The sequence below is a fragment of the Diabrotica virgifera genome, chromosome 7, assembly GCF_917563875.1.
Source record: "Diabrotica virgifera virgifera chromosome 7, PGI_DIABVI_V3a".
Lineage (NCBI taxonomy): Eukaryota > Metazoa > Arthropoda > Insecta > Coleoptera > Chrysomelidae > Diabrotica > Diabrotica virgifera.
Window position 1 is genome coordinate 126,472,549 of NC_065449.1, and position 22,364 is coordinate 126,494,912.

A 22,364-nucleotide genomic window follows, 5' to 3' on the forward strand; every position below is an offset into this window, starting at 1 on the left:
AAGAAACAAAAAGGTTAGTCAAATCATTTGTGAAACGGAGAGAGTTTGCTTATATCCACACCATATTTGCTTAATTTTTGTATTGAACAGTTCTATAACATAATTAGTCATTTCAAATTTTAAAGAAGAAATAAGTAATCAATTCAAAAAGAGAAAAGTAACTTTTATTAAATTTTGTTAGAATAAATACCGAATTATTTAAATACTTTTTTTTTGTCAAAACAGAGGAGATATCAGAATTAAAGCTACATTTGGTAAATGAGAAATAGTTGCAACGGATTTAGATTTTAGCATATTTTTTAAATCCTATTTTTATGGTATATTGGATAAATAAATATTATTTTTAACATTTATATAACATTGAGTGTGTTTAATTTCCCTGTTTTGTCCTGGATGGAGTAAGCAACTAGAGATACCAGAAGCCACAAACCAAAGGTAAAGGATCAACAATAAAATAGCCCTGAGAATAAAGTTTATTAGAAAATATAATTTAAATTTGGTTTTGTTTTACATAAGCAGTAATTAAAATAATTGAGTAATTAATTAAATTAAGAATTTGCTCATCAATCTCATAAAAGAGAGAAATACAGAGCATAACAATATATATGTATGTATAAATTTTATACAGTGAGTTGAACTTGTTACTATTTTCATATAAAATTGGTTATAACTTTGTAAATACCATATATAACATAACAAACCTTTATATTTTTGTAATGGAGAAGTTAGGAACATTTCGAATATAAAATAATATACAGGGTGTTCCATTAAAAAAACATAAGTTTGGTCTGCCACTATGTTATCGAACACTTTGTAACATTCTAATTAATTTTGAAATGTGAAGCTCAAAGTTGGCTATAATTTTTCTTATTAACTTTTATTGCTATTTATTTAGGTACTATAGCGGATCTATGGAGCTTTACCCCACTAATCAATTACCCTATATACGATTATAAAGTATGATTTCAAAAATCTTTAATAAATTGCATATAATAGATATGGGCCTATAATTTTCTACACAACATTTATAATACATATAATATGTTATAATAATAAATAAATTTAACATATTATGTTAAATTTTGTTTATAAACTAATTTTTGTTGCAGAAAGAACCCGAAACGTCCATATATCAACAGGACCAGCTATTGCGCCATAATATATTATAAACAATGAGAACTATAAAATAAATTTAATCCCAGAATATTAAGACTGACCGACCAGGGCCATACTTAAGAAGTACGTAACATTCGTCGCCATGGTGTGAAAGAAGAAAATCGTGGTTGTGGGCGGTGTTTTTAAAGTGTATTATTTATACTGATGATTTTTGTATACAGCTAAATAGCTCGGCAATTGCAGGAGACGTACTTTAAATTTACAGAAAAAGGACAAGCAAAACGAAAAGTACAGTTTTCTATAATAAGAAACTTTGTTTGCAATATTTTCGAAAATAAAACATTATAGTTTTAATGTAAGATCTCTATTACGTGTGTTTGAAACCACTTGTCAGTATTTTGTACAGACATGGATTTAAAAGTGGCTCCTTAAACGAACATAGACATGCTTTTAAAGATTTTACTTTCAACTTTAAGATATTGCAAAAAGTTATAAAAAATACTATTTATTTTCTAAATAGGTAGTATAGTAACACTCTGTATTAAAATTATATTTAAAGTTAATTGTACATTACATTTTTTGTTTACTACTTGTTTTCAATTTTTAATGTGAGTTGTTATATAATGTTATCTAACATTTTTAAAGGTAGAGATCTGACCCCTCAATTGTAAGTTTTGACATGGTTTTGATAGTATATTATTTTGTTTTTATACATGGGAAGGGGAAATTAAAATAAATGGATATCTTCTATGTAAAAAGTGTAACAATGCTAAAAAAAAGCACAAAAACAAATATGAACTTATTGATGCCTTTATACTAATTTTTGAACCATTAACCAGAGAAAAATCTGAAGAATTGCCTCTGATTATTTATAGTTGTCCTTTATTTGGAACAAAACTTCAGTCAATATGTTGTGAGGAAATAATTCATTATACAGGGTGTAACGAAAATACAGGTCATAAATTAAATCACATATGTATTCTGAGACCAAAAATAGTTCGAATGAACCTAATTTACCTTAGTACAAATATGCACATAAAAAAAGTTACAGCCCTTTGAAGTTACAAAATGAAAATCGATTTTTTCGAATATATCGAAAATTATTAGAGATGTTTTATTGAAAATGGACGTGTGGCATTCTTATGGCAGGAACATCTTAAAAAAGAATTATAGTGAAATTTGTGCACCCCATAAAAATTTTATGGGGGTTTTGTCCCCTTAAACCCCCCCCAAACTTTTGTGTACGTTGCAATTAAATTATTATTGTGGTACCATTAGTTAAATTCAATATTTCTAAAACTTTTTTGCCTCTTAGTATTTTTTTGATAAGGCAGTTTTTATCGAGTTGTGGCTTCTTTTTTAATATGTTTACATAAAAATTTTATGGGGGTTTTGTTCCTTTAAACCCCCAAATGTTTGTGTATGTTCCAATTAAAATTTTACTGCGGTACCGTTAGTTAAACACAGTGTTTTTAAAACTTTTTTGCCTCTTTGTATTTTTTCGAGAAGGCACTTTTCATCGAGATATTACTTCTTTTTTAATATGGTTCAAAATATACCTAAAAATGTAAATCATAAATAAATTTTCATATTATTACCAAGTCTCCATAATCGTACTTAGTTATATACAAATATGTGGTGGATTTGACAAATATTCAAAATATCTCGATAAAAACTGACTTTTCGAAAAAGTACTAAGAGGCAAAAAAGTTTTCAAAATATTGTGTTTAACTAATGGTACTACAATAATAATTAAATTGGAACGGACACAAAAGTTTGGGGGGTTTAAAGGAACAAAACCCCCATAAAATTTTTATGGGGTGTCCAAATTTCACTATAATTTTTTCTTAAGATACTACTACTATTAGAATGCCACATGTCTATTTTCAATAAAATATCTCTAATAGTTTTCGATATATTGGAAAAAATCGATTTTCATTTTGTAAATTCAAAGGGCTGTAACTTTTTTTATGTGCACATTTGTACTAAGGTAAGTTTGGTTCAATCGAACTATTTTTGGAACCAGAATATGTGATTAAATTTATGACCTGTATTTTTGTTACACCCTGTATAACTAATATCTATTTTAACACTTCGCAAATAAATATTAGTAAGTACAATCAATTAGATTAACTGCTTTTAAAAGATGTCTCTGTGAGATCATTGGGATTATTTACTTTATAATATCTCTGGTTTCAGATATTCAATAGACGCATGTTTTGATTTTTTTTTTATTTATGATTGGAATATGTTAGCAGAATATGGATGTCGAAAGATTATCATGAATTTTAATGAAAACAAAATATGTAATTGTAAATTATCTAACTTGTTCCATGGTATATTTCTTGTTCTGTGTATAAACAACTATTATGAAATAGTAAAACATTACCAGTGCCATTTGTTTATATTTTTTGGTCGAAACAGAAGTTTGCGATGTACAAAACAACTTTCTATCATTTCCGATTATTCATATTCGCTATTAATAAAAAAGCACTCAGTATGTATGGTGCGTTTAATAAAATTGGTTTAAGTAAATGAGACTTTATTGTGCGATTTCCAAGATTGTGCAAGTATCCAACTTTAGACAATTTTGTGTGTCCATCAAATTAGAAATCGTGCACTGCAATGTGTTCTGCATTTTTAAAATTAAATTATAATTAAAAGCGAGGCTTTAAATATCCCGTTTTAATAATTTTTTAGTGTGAGATTATTTTTTAAACAAGATTTCGTTAAAATTTTATTGACGATATTATCCAAGGAAGGTGCGAATATTGTAAGATATGTCGTAAATCATATAAGAATAATCAAATAGGAATCAAGACTAATAGTACTTTATTAAATCTAGCATTATAAAGTTACATATACAAAATACTAGGTTGCTCAATAAGTTTTGCGGTTCGATAAGAAAAACACAATTTTATGACTTAAAATACACTTTATTATTCAGTATAGTCTCCCTGAACATCAATACACTTCTTTCAACGAGATTTCTATTTATAAATTCGATCACTAAAGGGAGAATCAGGAGGGGCTACAAAATACGCTTCCACAGCTGTTATATAGGTACTCATCATTTGATGAAAAACACTTTCCACGCATAATTTTTTTTTATTTATTGAAACAAATGGAAGTCGGAAGGAACCAAATCTGATTAATACTGTGGATGCTCCAATAGTTCAAACTTTAATTCATGGATTTTAGCCATTGCTAAAATGCTCGTATGACACAGTGCATTGTCCTGATGAAAAATAATTTTCTTCTTTTGCAAACTGGGTCTTTTTCACGATTTTTTTCCTTCAGCTGGTCTAAAAGGTTACAATAATATCCAGAATTTATTGTTTCATCCGTTTGCAAGTAATCCACAAAAAAAATTTCTCTCACATCCCAAAAACTGATGCTAAAATCTTCTTGGCCGATTTCTGGACACTTTTGGAGCCGAAAAACCAGATTCTACCACTCTTAAACCTTTTGTTTGGTTCAGGATCATGGTGATAGACCAAATATCATCCATTATGATAAATCGACGCACAAAATCTACGTTATCCTTTCAAAAACGCCCTAAATATTGCTGAGAAAGTCGAATTCGAATGTGTTTGTGTTCCGTTGTCAGCAAATGCGGCATCCATTGTGACCACAGCGTTTTGAAACCCCATAGTTCTGCCAAAATATTGCTTACGCTGCCCAATGAGATGCCTAGGGATTCTGCTAAATCACTTTCAGTTACAAGGCGAGTTTCCAATACCATATCCTGTTTTTTTTCTACGATTTCTGGTGTTGTTGCTGTTTTTGGGCGTCCTCGACGTGCATCGTCCTCAAGGCTTGAACAGCCACGTTTAAATTGAGCAACTTATCTTTCTACTCTAATAGTTGAAGGGAAAGAGTCCTTATACACTTTTAACATTCTTTCACAAATTTTCTTTGCTTTTAAACCTTCCAAAAATAAAAATTCAATCACTGCACGATACTTGATTATTTCCATTGTAAAAAATACTGTGACACATCGATACTAAATAGCTTCTAAAAAAATAATGAAATAATAGATTAAAATAAAACTTCACATACGTTCATATGAAGAGTGTACCAACATAACAAAGAAAAATTAGGCTAGTAGCAGCGCCCTCTCTTATCGAACCGCAAAACTTATTGAACAATCTAGTATATACAAAATAAAGTTACAAATACAAATACAGTAAGAACCAATAACGAGGAATCCAGAGAATTTACTACAAGTCAAGACGTCAAACAGGGATGCGTGCTGAGTCCATTGCTATTCTCAGTGGTACTGGATGAAGCGATAAATAAACGCAAGAGAAGAATGAGAAAACTAACATTAGGATACTGGCAAATGAAACGGACTCAACTATCGGAGCTACTATTTGCGGACGACATGGTATTTATAGTAGAAACAGAGAAGACTTACAGAACAATCTTGAAATCCTAGAAGAAGAACTATCAAACCTAAATATGAAAATTAATACAGAGAAAACAAAAACAATGATAATTTCAAATACGAGGAAGACACACACAATAGAATTAAACGGGAAAAAACTAGAGCATGTGGAATATTTTAAATACCTAGGAGTAATAATCGAATCAAATGGTAAACAAGACATGGAAATAAACGACAGAATGGGACGAACAGGAAGCTTATTTAACACTATGAAAACAACATTTTTGGGGAAAAAAGAGATACCGGAGAAAGTAAAAACCGCAGTCGTTAAATCAGTAGTTAGACCAACAATCATGTATAGCAGCGAGACATGGACATTGATGGGGAGACAAAAATCCAGAGTCAATGCTATGGAAATGAGGTTCCTGATAGCAAACAGAAAGAGGACAGACAAAATACGAAACGAATCAATTGGACAAAACCTAAAACTAGAACCAATCAATGAAATAATAGTAGAGGGACAACTTAGATGGTTCGGGCACGTGTGTAGAATGTCGAACGAGAGGTTAACAAAACGAGTGTTCGAAACGAGAGTGCAGGGGAAAAACAAAAGAGGAAGACCAAGAGTTATGTGGGTAGATGAAATCAGGAAAGAAGTCGAGAAGAAGGGATTGACATTGGAAAGTGCAAGAAACCTAACGCAGGATCGGAAAGCTTGGGACTACAATGCCAAACTCAACTCCACCAGCCTTACACCTAAAGGTAGAAAGGCTTAGGACTAAGTAGGTAAAGTAATTATAAAGCTACAACAACATCTGTAATCAAGTGTCTGTCAAGTGGCTAACGGCATTCTGGTGATAGCCATGCTGACTTGTCACTGTCATGGCTATTACTTTTCAGCACTTCAGCCACCTTACAGTACGCAGTTATGTATAACATATTACAAATATACCGACAGTTTAGAGAGCCGAGTATTGAGGTATATCTTAAAATTGGAAAAGACTGTAAGACTTGTACACACTTCTAAATAGGTCAAAACGGCAAACAGGTGTCTGTTCTCAAAAAACTTTTGATAGTGTGTAAAAAATGTTTTATTATCAGCTAAGTACTTTCAACACATAACGTGCCATCATCAGAGCTTCCTAAAAGGACATTTAAGATAAGATTTTTTTATAAAAAATGAGTGAAAAACTTACGTCCTCTTATAAAACCTTCATAGAAGAGCAATTGCTAAACGACACAATATAAAACATGGATACTGGGCAAAAGCCACATATATCGGGTATAGCAACCCTTTAAAGTGAATAAAATCACATCTAAATTCTTTTATAAATTAAAAAGACAACATGGCTGAGTCAAACAGCAGTTTTTTTAATATAAACACTATGATGCATAATAATGAGGCAGTTACCTTTATCAGCTTTAGTAACGATAAGGTTATTCCTATTCAATTTGGTAGATATTTGTCGAATCAAATGTAGTTGTTTAAAACATTTGATTTTAATATTATTAACATTATTGTTAAATTTAATAAGATATTTTTCTAAAGAAAGGAAACAGTTACTTTTCAAGTTGGTTTTAGAAATGTTGTCTAAAGGTAAACTTTCTATAACTGAGTCAATAATGGGTGCGTTCACCAGACCAGTGCGCTACGTCAGCGCTCTGAAACTGTTTAAGATTTTTCGGGTGAACGTCATGTCAATTTAGCCTAAACTTCAACGTGTTGACGAAGCGGTCGCCATTTTATTGAACGTAGTATTTGTATCGCTTCAATATTGAACGTGTTTAAGAAATATATTGTAATGGCGCGATTATTTGAAAATATTTATTTTACAATGGTTTAATTATAAAGTAATTGAAACTTAGGAGATACATACCTAATTGTACATGCTCACGAAATTGTAAATCTGTGTATTAAGGAACAATATTTTCAACATAATTCATATTTACGTGATAATTATTATTTATTTATGGTGGGTCATCCAATGGTTCTGCTCTGCCAAGTCCAGCACAGCCAGCAGCACCAAAAAAATTATTTCTTGTTCATTTCATTATCAAATATCAATAAAGGTAGTATATTATCCATTTTTGAATTAAATTTGTTTAAGATACGTCAAATTTATCGTTGAACGATAAGTATAATAAATCAACAAAAACTACGAATCTCGTTTTAGGTTAGGTTCATACATAGAACAGGTGGGAACACAAAAAAAAAACCAACTATGAAAGTGTCAAACGGAAAAATACCATTCACCAGACTAAACGTAGTTTTAAAGCGCTGCAACATAGCTGTTTAGTTGAAACTTAAACCGATTATTTCTGGTGAACGCAGCCAATGTCAACTGAAAATTCTTCAACCGTTTTATTGTTGAATGGTACTAAAGTAGAGAATTTTAATCCGTTGGACAAAAAATCAAGTTCTTTATTAAAAAGGAGCAATTTGATAAGTTGACTGCACGTTTGTGAAATCTAAACTTAAAAGAACCATCAATCTATTAGTGTCTTGACTATTGCTATTATGATTATTTTTCTTTTTTAACAAATTGTGTAATTTATTGTTTAATCTATTGAATTTAGAATGTTTAATATACTCTAGATTATCTAAATGATTGGCCATGGAATCTCTGAAATTATCAAATGACACCTCTCGTACAATGTGATCGTAAAGTATTTTAAGTTGAACATTAATCTTATCCAATTGAGCATGATGTTTACATAGTTCTTTTTGAAGAAATTTCCTTTCTGTTTGTGACTTAAAGTTTAAAGTAGCAGTGAAAGGTACCTTACATTTTGCAAAAGTTGGTGTTACTTTGAATTTGATGCATTTGTGAATGAACCAGATGTCGATGTTCAACAATTCTCTCTTCTTTGACAGTCTAAGGTATTTATTAAAGTCAACTACCATACTGTAGATAATGAATTGGAAAATACTGTAAGACTTGTACACTGTACACACTTCTAAATAGGCCAAAACGGCAAACAGATGTATGTTCTCAAAAAACTTTTGATAGTGTGTAAAAAATGTTTTATTATCAGCTAAGTACTTTCAACACATAACGTGCCATCATCAGAGCTTCCTAAAAGGACATTTAAGATAAGATTTTTTATAAAAAATGAGTGAAAAACTTACGTTCTCGTATAAAACCTTCATAGAAGAGCAATTGCTAAACGACACAATATAAAACATGGATACTGGGCAAAAGCCACAGATATCGGGTATAACAACCCTTTAAAGTGAATAAAATCACATCTAAATTATTTTATAAATTAAAAAGACAACATGTCTGAGTCAAACCATTTTGAGCCCACGTGAACAGAACAGCTGAGGAGGACTGTCATTTATTAAAATGATAAAGAAGGAACCACAATCTTATGCGACCTCTATATTCATAAATATTAATTAAAATTAATTAAAAATTGAAAAAGACTAAAAAGCCATGTATAGGTTAAATGAATTTTAAGTTAAGATACTAAATTTTAAAGTTAAATTTTCAAAATATTACTATTATTACTATTGAAGTGAAATGTTAACGTGTATATAAGTTATACAAATTCTTCCAAAAACAAAACTGTTATAGTTTGACCAAGTGTAGAAGAAGTTAGATGAAATCATACCTAGGAGAAATCTCATTTGATAAGCTGAGAGTTCGAAAGCTGTTATTTAATAAATTAAAAATCTTATTAATTAATTCAGACAAATCTCAAATATTTACTTGTTTACAAATATGTAAACAATAAACGAAAACTCAAGAATACCTAAAAGTAATGTTCAAAAACTTTCATAAATTGTTGGGTATACTGTATACTAAACCAAAATTATTAAAGAAATTTCTTAAAAATAGGATCAAATTTACAATTTAATTGAATCTGGGTGTTAACACAGTTTTGAGGGTTTCTTTTCATTTCTCTACTTATTTCTAGATCTTCTAGTAGATTCATTTAGGTATAGTTATTATTAGGTATGCTGTGCAAGATCCTACTATCTCTTTGTGGACTAAAGCTATGTTTCGATGCATGTAAATGATGACCAAAGCTAGATTTATCGATCTTTGACAGATGCTCTTTGATACGAGTATCCAAAGGTCGCATCGTTCTACTCATGTAGGTCACAGGTCATTCACCACATGACAATTTATAAATGCCACTTTTTGAAGTTTTTTTAATTTTGTCTTTAGTATGAGAAAAAATAGACTTGATGTTATCTTTACATTTAAATGAAAGTTTTAAGTTAGGAATGTTATTTAAGATTTTTGCTATATTGTCTGAAGGATAACCTATGTATGATATAGTTCTATGACTGCTGAGTTTGAGTTGTCCGGGGTCGCAATATAAGCTAGAGATCTGTTCCGTTTATTCCTTAATTTGTTGAGAATGTTATCAACCAAAGTAGGGGAGTAACCGTTACTATGTGCAAGTTGTTTAATAATATCTAATTCAGAAGTAAAATTTGTGTCTGATAATGATAAGCTAAGTAAACGATGGATATAGCAATAAAAATAAGACATCTTCTGTTGAAAAGGATGATTCGAAGATCTAGGGATAGTATGGTCAGTCTGAGTAGGTTTTCTAATAACTGAAAAACTTAATTTGTTCTCTATTCTAGTCAATGTTAGGTCTAGAAAATTAATAGAATTGTTAGACTCTGTTTCTAAAGTGAATGTTATGGCTGGATGTAAATTATTGAGTGAAACTAGAATATTTTCTGCATCTGAGGAATTTCCATCTATAATAGCTAACACATCATCCACATATCTAAACCAATACAAGACTTTTTGTAAAGAACTGTGATTTGAAGAATTATTATCAAAGATATTAATCTCAAGATTGTTAAGGAACAAATCTGCTAGAATAGGTATAATGGATTTCCCATTGAAAGGCCTTGCGCCTGTCTGTAAATAATATTGTTAAAAGAAAAGAAATCTTATGATAAACAAATTTTAAGTAAACCCAATATGTAGGAAATTGTATCTTTATTAATGTTATTGTTAATAAGTAAATTATCCACTATAGGAATGGTTTCATCTCTTGGTACGTTCGTAAACAAATTACTAACATCGAATGAAACTAGAAAGAAATCTCTGGGTAAATTTAAAACTGACAATTTATTAACTAGATCAGTAGAATTTTTAACAGAATAATTAGGTTGCAAAGATATTGAAGATTGTAAAATATTATTAATGAATTTAGACAGTGTAACAACTGGAGTGTTATAAAAACTAACCACTGGTCTCATAGGAACATTTGGTTTATGAATCTTTGGTAAACCATATAGTCTTGGTATTTGAGGATTTCACAAAATGAAGGTTTTTTCTTTACATCTGTATTCTGTCTATCTGTATTCTATCTTTATTGTATCTGTATTCTATCTTTATTTCTGTCTTCTATTAAATAAGATGAAAGAAAAAACCTTCATTTTGTCAAATCCTCAAATACCAAGACTATATAAGTTTTGGAGAAGGAAGCTTGCCGAGTACTTATTAATTAGGTATATTTACTGGGAGATATAATTCATATGCAACCCTTCGTGACAACCGTTTTATTAGACTACTTCTACTGTCAAATATTGCCAACCTGATTTACATGTTTTTGGGGATCAGGATAGCCAACATTTCAATACCCCTCCAATTTATACAACATTTACATAAATAGTAAATTTGGATGAATTGTCAACTAAACAACAATCTTGACTCTAACCAAGTCTTGACAATAATTGAACAAAACGAAATCATACAAACATACTTATACATCCTACATTACTCAGGTTACAACTCATACCTATGTAGAAAAATATTCAAAACAAAACTTTCATTAACTCAAAAAATACACTCTGGACCAAAATTAACCGGCCACCTTAAAAATGGGTAATTTTTGATGTCTTATATCTCCTAAATCTGTTGTCCGATTTAAGTGATTTTTTTAGTATGTTATAGCCTTATTCCTTGCCAATATGGTTATAATATTGTTGCTAAACAGATAAATTTTCATTATATACCGGGTGTACGAATCAAACTGTGTTTTTTTCTTAAAGTTTGCATCACTCTGTGGAATATTCTAGCATTTGAAGAATACTTAAATTAAAACATAACTATAGCCTCATGCTTTCTCAACATTTTGTTGTTTGATTGATTCGCTTATGTTGGATAATAAAAAAGTTAAGTGCTTTGACAACTAGACATGCTTTTTATCAATAGAGGGTGTTTTTAAAAAATTTTGGCAAAGTTTAAGGAGTAATTCTGCATGAAAAATAATGATAGTTTGCTTTATAAACTTATGTCCGCAAATGCTTTGTTTCCGAGATAGGGGGTGTTGAAATTTTTCTGACAAACTGACGATTTATTTATTGGTTTAAAACCGGTTGAGACATGCAAATGCCATTTGGTGGGTTTTACGACGCAGTTATTGCATATTTTTTGACATACAAATACGAATATAATATTTACCATTTACGCGCATACGGGTAATATGAGCCATCATATTACTCGTATGCGCGCGAATGGTGAATATTAAATGCTTAATTGCATGCCAAAAAATGTGTAATCACTACGTATTAAAACCCACCAAATTTTATGTGCATGTCTCAACCGGTTTGAAAGTAATAAATGAATCGTCAGTGTGTCAGAAAAATTTCAACACCCCATATCTCGGAAACGACGCATTTGCGGACATGTGTTTATAAAGAAAACTGTCATTATTTTTTCATGCTGAATTCAGTGGCGTGCTGGCCATATAAATGAATCGGTGCAATCACCGAGAGGTCGCGGCCTCTTGAGGCCGGTCAAATAGGTAGTAAAATGTTCACATAATAATTTTTTTAATCATTGTAAAATACAATTTAAGTAAATGAATAAGACTCTATATACATAAATACATTAATACAGATCATATTTATTTTCATACATACAGGTATATTTATGGTTTTCCAATTTCCTTCAAACATGTAGGTACTCTGCAGAATAAAAAATGGAAAAACGTTTTACACATTTTTGACCGAATTATTGGAAATATCGAAAAACGATTTGATCAAGACACATTTTGATAAAATAGGAAATGGTATATCTTTAACGGCATTTAAATCATTTACTGAAAAATTAAGAAATTTTTATCCTACCATATCTGCGACTGCAATTAGAGAAGAACTCGTGGATTTCGCTGATAAATGGATTGTAGTAAAAAATAGGATTTTGCAAAATACTGAAATTATACAACATCGAGTTAATGATGAATATGTGCAGTCGACAGAAAATATAATGGGATGAGATGATATTATTAATCTAAGTCTTAATGAACATGAAGTAACAAATGACAATGTTGTTGATATCGTGAAAACTTCACCTCCGTGTGATACTAAAAATGAAAAGATGGTATAGCTTGCTGTTACGCTGTTTTGCATAAGTACAACTTATATCAGTGTGCTTATCCAAATTTAAATATAGTATATAAACATTTATTAACTCTTTCAGTGACACAAGTATGTTGCGAAAGAAGCTTTTCAACATTGAAAGACATAAAAAATCTGTTAAGGAGTACTTTAACACAAGATCACTTGGAAACATTTTTATGCTAATGGCTATAGAAAAAAAAAGCTTTTCATGAGCTTAAAATGATGAAATAATCGACGAATTTGCTCAAAAATCTACTTTCATCTACGGAAATTATTGATCGAGAGTTAAGTAGATAATTATTTTATAAAATAATTGCAAAAAAAAATGTTTAGATTATTGCGTTGTATTAACATTTTACTTACTTACTTACTCCTAAGCCTTTCTACCTTTAGGTGTAAGGCTATTAAAATTTTAAATATTATTGTTAAATTAAAGTATTTGCACTGTACTTGTATTTGTACTCTCTTGTATATATGATTTACTGAAATTCAACTTACATAATTGAAAAATTCTCAAAATTTTATTGTACTTTTATCTTAATTACATCAAATTCATATTATACTTATTCAGTAAATTATGGTTTCTGTCTTACTGCATACAATATTGCCATACGTGTTACTTATTATTTGTACGATTGCTTATTCTTAAATAAAAAAATATATAGCAAATTTTAAAAAAATCATTGAATTCAAAGTTTTATGTTTGATTTAAAAATAATTTATATATTTTTTAATTTAATAAATAACGAATAAAACATCCTGATAATAGAAGGTAAAATGATAATGGGAGGCCGCTTTTCTATAAAATCACCGGGCCGCTTGAAAAGTTCCAGCACACCACTGGCTGAATTACCCCTTAAAATTTGCCAAATTTTTTTAAAAAGACGCTGTATTGATAAAAAACATGTCTAGTTGTTAAAGCACCTTTTTTATTATCCAACATAAGCGAATCAATCAAACAACAAAATGTTGAGAAAGCATGAGGCTATAGTTAGGTTTTAATTTCAGTATTCTACAAATGCTAGAATTTTCCACAGGGTAATGCAAACTCTAAGAAAAAAACACAGTTTGATTCGTACACCCGGTATATAATGAAAATTTACCTGTTTAGCAACAATATTATTATAACGATATTGTCAAGGAATAAGGCTATAACATATTAAAAAAATCACTTAAATCGGACAACAGGTTTAGGAGATATAAGACATCAAAAATGACCCATTTTTAAGGTGGCCGGTTAATTTTGGTCCAGAGTGTATTAACATGAGAATATGATAAAAAATAAAAAAGCAAATAGATAATTCACATGAATATGTGCCTAAAGTATAAAAGTACTAATCTATAAAAACTTTCAACATTCTTGAATTTTGATCAAAGTCCTGAGACGTGAGAATATTTCATTTGCAGGAGCTTTAGTGAAGATATCAGCACAGTTTGATTTTGTATTTATGTACTGTAAAGTAATTACATTGTTTTCAATTAAATTTCGAATGAAATGATATTTTGTGTCTGTATGCTTAGACCTTTTACCTTTAAATGAATTTGTTGCAATACACAGCTCCCTGGTTATCTATATACAGGGTGAGTCATGAGGAACTGTACATACTCCTACCTCGTATAGAGGCCCCTATGGGGAATAACAAATGACCATTAAAAAGTGTCTGCTCCCATTGTTTAATAATATACAGGGCGAGTTTCGAATTTTGACAGAAATTTGTATTCGTCATAATTTTTGAACGGTCAGATCGATATGTCTCTTATTTTGGTCAATCGTTACACTATTGCCACCTAATCAACTGATTTATTCAAACTAAAAAAAAATCAGGTCCGGCTTTAAAAAAATTAGTTCGTTTGGGTCTTAGAAAAAATTTCACCCTGTATAAGCTTTTTGAAAACTCTAATATGAATTTTACAAATTAGACAAATAGGCAATTAAAATAACATATTTATTTTTTTCCGCACACGATTGCTTAATTTTTTATAAAAAAATCAAATTTGATTATGAATTAACAGTTTGGTAAAGTGAACCATATATTTAACAAAATTAACTTATTACCAAAATTAATTTTTTTTTAACAAATATTTAATTTATGTTACCACCAATCAACTGATTTATTCAAACAAGAAAAAAATCAGGCCCGGATTTAAAAAATAAGTTCGTTTTGGTCTTAGAAAAAATTTCACCCTGTATACGCTTTTTGAAAATTCTAATATGATTTTTACAAATAAGACAAATAGGCAATTAAAATGGCATATTTATTTTTTCCCCACACGATTACTTAATTTTTTATAAAAAAAAAATCAAATTTGACTATGAATAATTAAAAGTTTGGTAAAGTGAACCATAGATTTAAAAAAAATAACTTTTATTACAAAAATGAATTTTTTTTGAACAAATATTTAATTTATGTTATCACCCAATCAACTGATTTATTCAAACTAGAAAAAAATCAGGCCCGGATTTAAAAAATTAGTTTGTTTGGGTCTTAGAAAAAATTTCACCTTGTATACGTTTTTTGAAAACTCTAATATGAATTTTACAAATAAGACAAGTAGGCAATTAAAACGGCATATTTATTTTTTCCCCACACGATTACTTATTTTTTTATTAAAAAATCAAATTTGACTATGCATAAAAAGTTTGGCAAAGTTTTTGCATAGATTTAAAAAAATTAACTTTTTTTACAAAAATTAATTTACAAAAACAACGTTTTTCTTAAAATTAAAAGTTTTACCATTTTTTTTTTTCTATAACACGTCTAGATCTAAAACTTCCCATAACACTTCTTTTGGACTCTATAGTTTAACATAGACGTGATCAAATTGATAAATTTTAAATTTTTCCACCTAATTTTTGCGATTTACAAGTTTGCAACTTGTACAAGAAGAAGACTGAAAGTCTACAACAACTTTCATAGTCTTCACAATGGTAAGAGGTATGTGCTGTAAATATTTCAGAAAAAAAATATTAAAATGGAACAGAGTTGTAGCGAGTTAAACCGAGAGTTCATTTTTTTTTTCATTTTTAGGTTAAAATTCCGATTTTGACAAATTCGATTTTTTAATAAAAAATTAAGTAATCGTGTGGGGAAAAAATAAATATGCCATTTTAATTGCCTATTTGTCTTATTTGTAAAATTCATATTAGAGTTTTCAAAAAGCGTATACATGGTGAAATTTTTTCTAAGACCAAAAGGAACTAATTTTTTAAATCCGGACCTGATTTTTCTCTAGTTTGAATAAATCAGTTGTTTGGATGGTAACATAAATTACTTATTTGTGCAAAAAAAATTAATTTTTGTAATAAAAGTTATTTTTTTTAATCTATGGTTCACTTTACCAAACTTTTAATTCATAGTGAAATTTGATTTTTTTATAAAAAATTAAGTAATCGTGTGCGGAAAAATATAAATATGCCATTTTAATTGCCTATTTGTCTAATTTGTAAAATTCATATTAGAGTTTTCAAAAAGCGTATACAGGCTGAAATTTTTTCTAAGACCAAAACGAACTAATTTTTTTAAAGCCGGATCTGATTTTTTCTAGTTTGAATAAATTAGTTGATTAGGTGGTAATAGTGTAACGATTGGCCAAAATAAGAGACACATCGATCTGACCGTTCAAAAATTATGACGAATACAAATTTCTGTCAAAATGCGAAACTCGCCCTGTATATTATTAAACAATGGGAGTAGACACTTTTTAATGGTCATTTGTTATTCCCCATAGGAGCCTCTATACGAGGTAGGAGTATGTACAGTTCCTCATGACTCACCCTGTATAATATACTACCAGTTATTTTCTCGTTCAATAATTCGTCTGCTAAGGTTTTTGTGAACAATAACTCACAACATGTAACAGTTGATGAAATAGATTCGGCCTCAGTACTGCGCAATAAAACAGTGCTCTGTTTCCCTGAATACCATGAAACTGGATTGTCTAGAAAATATACTATACCTCCTGGCATGCTTTTTCTATCATTGACATTTGCTGCCCAATCTGAATCTGAATATGCAAATATTAAAGGTTTTCTTTTTATATTTTTACTGTATATAAGACAGAAATTAATTGTATTTTTTAAATATCTAATAATACGTTTAGCAGCTTTCCATAATATATCATCGGGACAATCGAGAAATTGACTTAAATAAGAGATTGAAAACATTATGTCAGGGCGACTACCCAATACAATATACATTAAGCTTCCAATTAATTGCCTATAAGGCACATTGACAGAGATTTGATTATTAGTATTGGTTTTGTCAACCTGAAAACCTGTTTCCATTGGTGTTTTGCTAACATTGCAATTCGTCATATATTAAATTTCTCAATTATCTTATTGATTAAGAGTTTTTGAAAAATATACATTTTTACATCATTTTTATTTACAGAATATTCAAAATCAATACCCAAAAAGTTGTTTACACAACCGAGATTTTTTGCGTTAAACTCACTTTTTAAACTTTCAATAATTTTTTGAATCGAATCGCTATCTTCACCGCACAATAGGATATCATCGACCCATATACACATACACACATTTTTCTTTGTATAAACGCAACAGTCACTTTCCGCACATATAAACGAGAAAGAATACTTTTTCTTTCAAACACTTTTTCTAAACTTTTTATCATTTCGAATGCTGAGTCACAGTCACGAATAATATTCTAAATGTTCATCTGTAATGCATGTGACAATGATTGACCTTGCTGTTGCATCGTGCTTTTTATGTTGAGATTGCTCGTCTCTTGACAATTGTGTGAGTTCCGTTGCAGTTACTTCAGTGGTAATAAAATCTTTAACACCTTTGGCATCTAGAAGATTGCCTAATCTAAATTTCCATGACGAAAAGTTCGTAGATGTTAAATGCGGATACAAACTCACGGTTGAATTCGCGCCATTTAAACTTTGGACTGCCATTTTTTTGCGGTCACTCACAACACTGCCGGTCGGTATAAACAGCAACACTAAAAAACTTTACTTCTTATTGAATGTACTCTTGGCATGTAAAACTGGAGTCCATAACCTTTTGGAGAAGGAAGCTTGCCGAGTACTTATTAATTAGGTATATTTACTGGGAGATATAATTCATATGCAACACTTCGTGACAACCATTTTATTAGACTACTTCTACTGTCAAATATTGCCAACCTGATTTACATGTTTTTGGGGATCAGGATAGCCAACATTTCAATAATAAGATTCATAAACCAAATGTTCCTATGAGACCAGTGGTTAGTTTTTATAACACAGTTGTTACACTGTCTAAATTCATTAATAATATTTTACAATCTTCAATATCTTTGCAACCTAATTATTCTGTTAAAAATTTTACTGATCTAGTTAATAAATTATCAGTTTTAAATTTACCCATAGATTTCTTTCTAGTTTCATTCGATGTTAGTAATTTGTTTACGAACGTACCAAGAGATGAAACCATTCCTATAGTGGATAATTTACTTATTAACAATAACATTAATAAAGATACAATTTCCCACATTGTTGGGTTTACTTAAAATTTGTTTATCACAAGATTTCTTTTCTTTTAACAATATTATTTACAGACAGGCACAAGGCCTTGCAATGGGAAATCCATTATACCTTTTCTAGCAGATTTGTTCCTTAACAACCTTGAGATTAATATCTTTGGTTGTAATATTAATCTCAAGGTTGTTAAGGAACAAATCTGCTAGAAAAGGTATAATGGATTTCCCATTGCAAGGCCTTGTGCCTGTCTGTAAATAATATTGTTAAAAGAAAAGAAATCTTGTGATAAACAAATTTTAAGTAAACCCAACATGTGGATGATGTGTTAGCTATTATAGATGGAAATTCCTCAGATGCAGAAAATATTCTATTTTCACTCAATAATTTACACCCAGCCATAACATTCACTTTAGAACAGTGGCGTAACCAGGATTTTCTTTTGGGGGGGGGGGCCCTCTCAGTTACTTTAGAAATATACCTATACCCATCTATAAATATAAATATGAAGGTTATACTATTTTCATAGATTATTATCCAAATTCAATCAAACGCAAACCTGAACCATACTTAATAGCGAAAAATATTTGAAAGTAATATCGTATAATAATAAATTTATGTATAAGGGTATTTAAATTTATGTGAACTAAATTTGTAGGCCATGAAAAATTAAAAGAGTAGTGAACATTAGCTTTTAATTAAATAACGTATAAAAGAAGAGTATAATACTTATTGCTTACTGTTTACTTTTATCACGAAAGACTTAATCTTCTGGTTGTTGAACTGTTGAACTCGTTGATGACATCCTCTATATTTACTGGTATATCTCGGTGGACGGTTAGTAGTGTTAACATTGTTAATCTTTTTTCCCCAGTAGAATTCCGGAGGTAGTTTTTCAGCCTCTTCAACGTTGAAAATGATCGTTCTACTGAACTTGTTGTAACTGGGATTACGGCGAGAATGGTTAATAAAATTTTAATATTAGGAAACATGTCCCAGTCCATGTTTCTAAGGGTATCTAGCGCACTTTTGGGTAACTTATCTGCTGCAAATGTCTGCCAGTGAGTTTTCCATAGATTGTACTCCGCTTCCAGAATGAAATTGTTTGAACTCCGCAGATCATCTTTGTAAAACTCTAATGCAGGTCTTAGGTCCTCATATTGTTTTTTGACATAGTTAGCGGGCACAAAATTATCAAGCCCTCTTAATATATCCTTGTGACTTAAAAATCTGTCTTTTAGGGATATCATTATTTCATCTATGTAAGGAATGTATACCGTACGACGATAAAACTCTTCTGGAGTTCGTGATTCGATATTTGACCGAAATCTTTGTGTTCCAACTATCCTCGGAACCATCACAGGAACTTCTAATTTGTTTGCTAATTCTTGAGCCATGTTGAAAACTTTTAAAAACTCGTCATCTGTCCTCATGTTAGAAAAAGTTTTTTCCGTCAAGCTGATTTTTTCTAACGCTGCACCTAACTCAAGAGTTTCCTTTTGTAAATATTTGGATGTAGTTAATGTTACAGATAACATTTTTGACATTATAGTCAACGTTATTATAAATTCGAATTTACATAAGCTTGTATGTAGACTAGCAGCTTCGATAGCTGCATCATTTTTATGGTTATAGTTTCGCAATATCTATGGAGACCACTATTGGCTTTCCCTCTTTCTTCTAACACATCTCTTAGAATCTTAGCTCGCTTTGCTGAAGCTCGAAAAAAAGTGCTAATTTGAGATATTTTGGCGAAACAATTTCGGATGCATGGTGTTTTTGCAGCATCGCTTAAACACAAGTTTAGGCAATGTGATAAACAATGTGTATACACTGCTTTAGGAGAATCTCGTCTTATGATCGACTGAACACCGTTGAATGCCCCTCGCATCGCTGATGATCCATCATAACCTTGACCACGAACATTTTCCATTCGAAGTCCTAGCCGTATGATTTGTGATTGTAATGCAAAAGCAAGACCAGCTCCGGTTACGTCATCTACTGGAACAAATGTAATAAAGTCTTCTCTCAGATCAATGCACTCAAAATCAACGTAACGAACACAAAGTGAGAATTGTTGTACACGACTTATGTCAGTTGTTTCATCACCTAGCACTGTAAAGTAGGTACATTTTTTTACTCTCGTCAAGATGGCGCTTTCTATCTGTTTCCCCATAAGAGTTATTAACTCATTTTGCACTTTGGGACTGAAATATGATGAATTTCCTGGAGCATGCTGTATGTGTTCAGCTAATATATTGTCACCATGATTAGCTCGGTAGCGTAACAAAGCTCTAAAATTCCCATCATTTATATTAGGTTCTTCAAGTGACAGACGACCTGAATCGCGATGGCCTCGCAATGGTATCTCTTGTCGCCCACACAATACTATGGTTTCGATAATTGATCTTAAAATGTTTCGGTTTCTTTCTATTTCAGTTTTATTTTTTTTCTGCAATTGTTGAATTACATTTTGCTGTTGTCCATCAAAAACTTTTAAAAATTCATCCTTTGCTATGCTTGAGTGTTGATGGTATTTTGTTCTAGAATGCTTCTGAAAAACTTCGATGGCGTCTTTCCATTTACGGAAAGCTTTTTTTACTAAGTTTTCCGGAGACTCATGATATCCACTACCAACTGCTGATGGACAAAATACTACACATAATTTACAAAATGCACCTTTCAGCTTATCAGAGTAGGCCAACCAAGGAAATCTCTGCAGCCATTTAACTTGGAAAGTGCGTTTCTTTGACCCAATAATTTCAACACAGAACTTGTGGGAAGGCAAAGGTTCCCATACTCTTCGTAATAAAGTTATCTTATCTGCATCACTTATGTTTGATACTCCAACAAAATGCCCAATATCATTTTTTGCAAATACCAATCCTTCAACTTCGACTTGAGTCTTTAAACATCCTTGGAAACTGGAACAGCTGGTGGTAGTGGCCTGAGAAGTAGATGGATTGGAAAAATCATTTGAACATGTTGCAACCTGAAATCAAACAAGAAACAAGTATAAAAAAATTGGAAAACTATCAAGAGACCACAAAAGTATAAAAATTTGAATCCAAAATAATTATTATTATTTGAGTATCTACTTACGTTTATCGATCTAGATTCCCCCTCACTCTCAATATCCAGACCAGGATATTGAGGCCAGGATATTGGGCCAGGTGGTCTGCACGTGGTCTGCATTTTATTACAGGACCAAAAAAAAGGACGGACACCATACTGCGCATGCGTACATGTCAAAATAAAGGTAGCGATATTTTGTATCGATACTTGCAATATCGATACTTTTGATTACGATATCATAGGGTATCGATACAGAACCTAACAATACGTATCGATACGATGTATCGATACTTTCGTGAATATCGAACATCCCTAATCTGTGGCTGTGGCTAGAAAATAAATCTAGATAGGGCGCTCCTGTTCGGCTCAAGGTCGCTGACCGTCGGCTAGATGAGATGCGTTAGAGAGTTAACCTGAGACAAGCCCAAGATTTTAAAATAACTGTAATTTTATGATGTTGTTGCGGGGGCAGTTGGCTTCTAAGAAGATTAACTATATCTGAGAGAGAGAATGTTTTTTTTTTTTCGTTTCTGTATTTTATATCGTGGTGAAAAATAGAATTGGTAATTTCGATGAAGCGCTTGGGGGGGGGGGGCCGGCCCCTCTGGGCCCCATCCCTGGATACGCCGCTGCTTTAGAAACAGAGTCTAACAATTCTATTAATTTTCTAGACCTAACATTGACTAGAATAGAGAACAAATTAAGTTTTTCAGTCTTTAGAAAACCTATTCAGACTGACCATACTATCCCTAGATCTTCGAATCATCCTTTTCAACAGAAGATGTCTTATTTTTATTGCTATATCCATCGTTTACTTAGCTTACCATTATCAGACACAAATTTTACTTCTGAATTAGATATTATTAAACAACTTGCACATAGTAACGGTTATTCCCCTACTTTGGTTGATAACATTCT

At 30.8% G+C, this 22,364-nt stretch overlaps 1 protein-coding gene across 1 annotated transcript in view; it reads left to right on the forward strand.

Moving 5' to 3' along the window:
- The window catches only part of LOC114345470 (aryl hydrocarbon receptor nuclear translocator-like protein 1), a 602,711-nt gene extending 599,198 nt beyond the window's left edge, over positions 1-3,513 (forward strand). Inside the window, exon 10 of the mRNA XM_050656946.1 lies at positions 1,110-3,513. Coding sequence (XP_050512903.1) covers positions 1,110-1,169 — 60 coding nt within the window. The 3' untranslated portion in view covers positions 1,170-3,513. The remainder of the gene's footprint in view (positions 1-1,109) is intronic.
- The last annotated feature ends 18,851 nt before the right edge of the window (positions 3,514-22,364 follow it).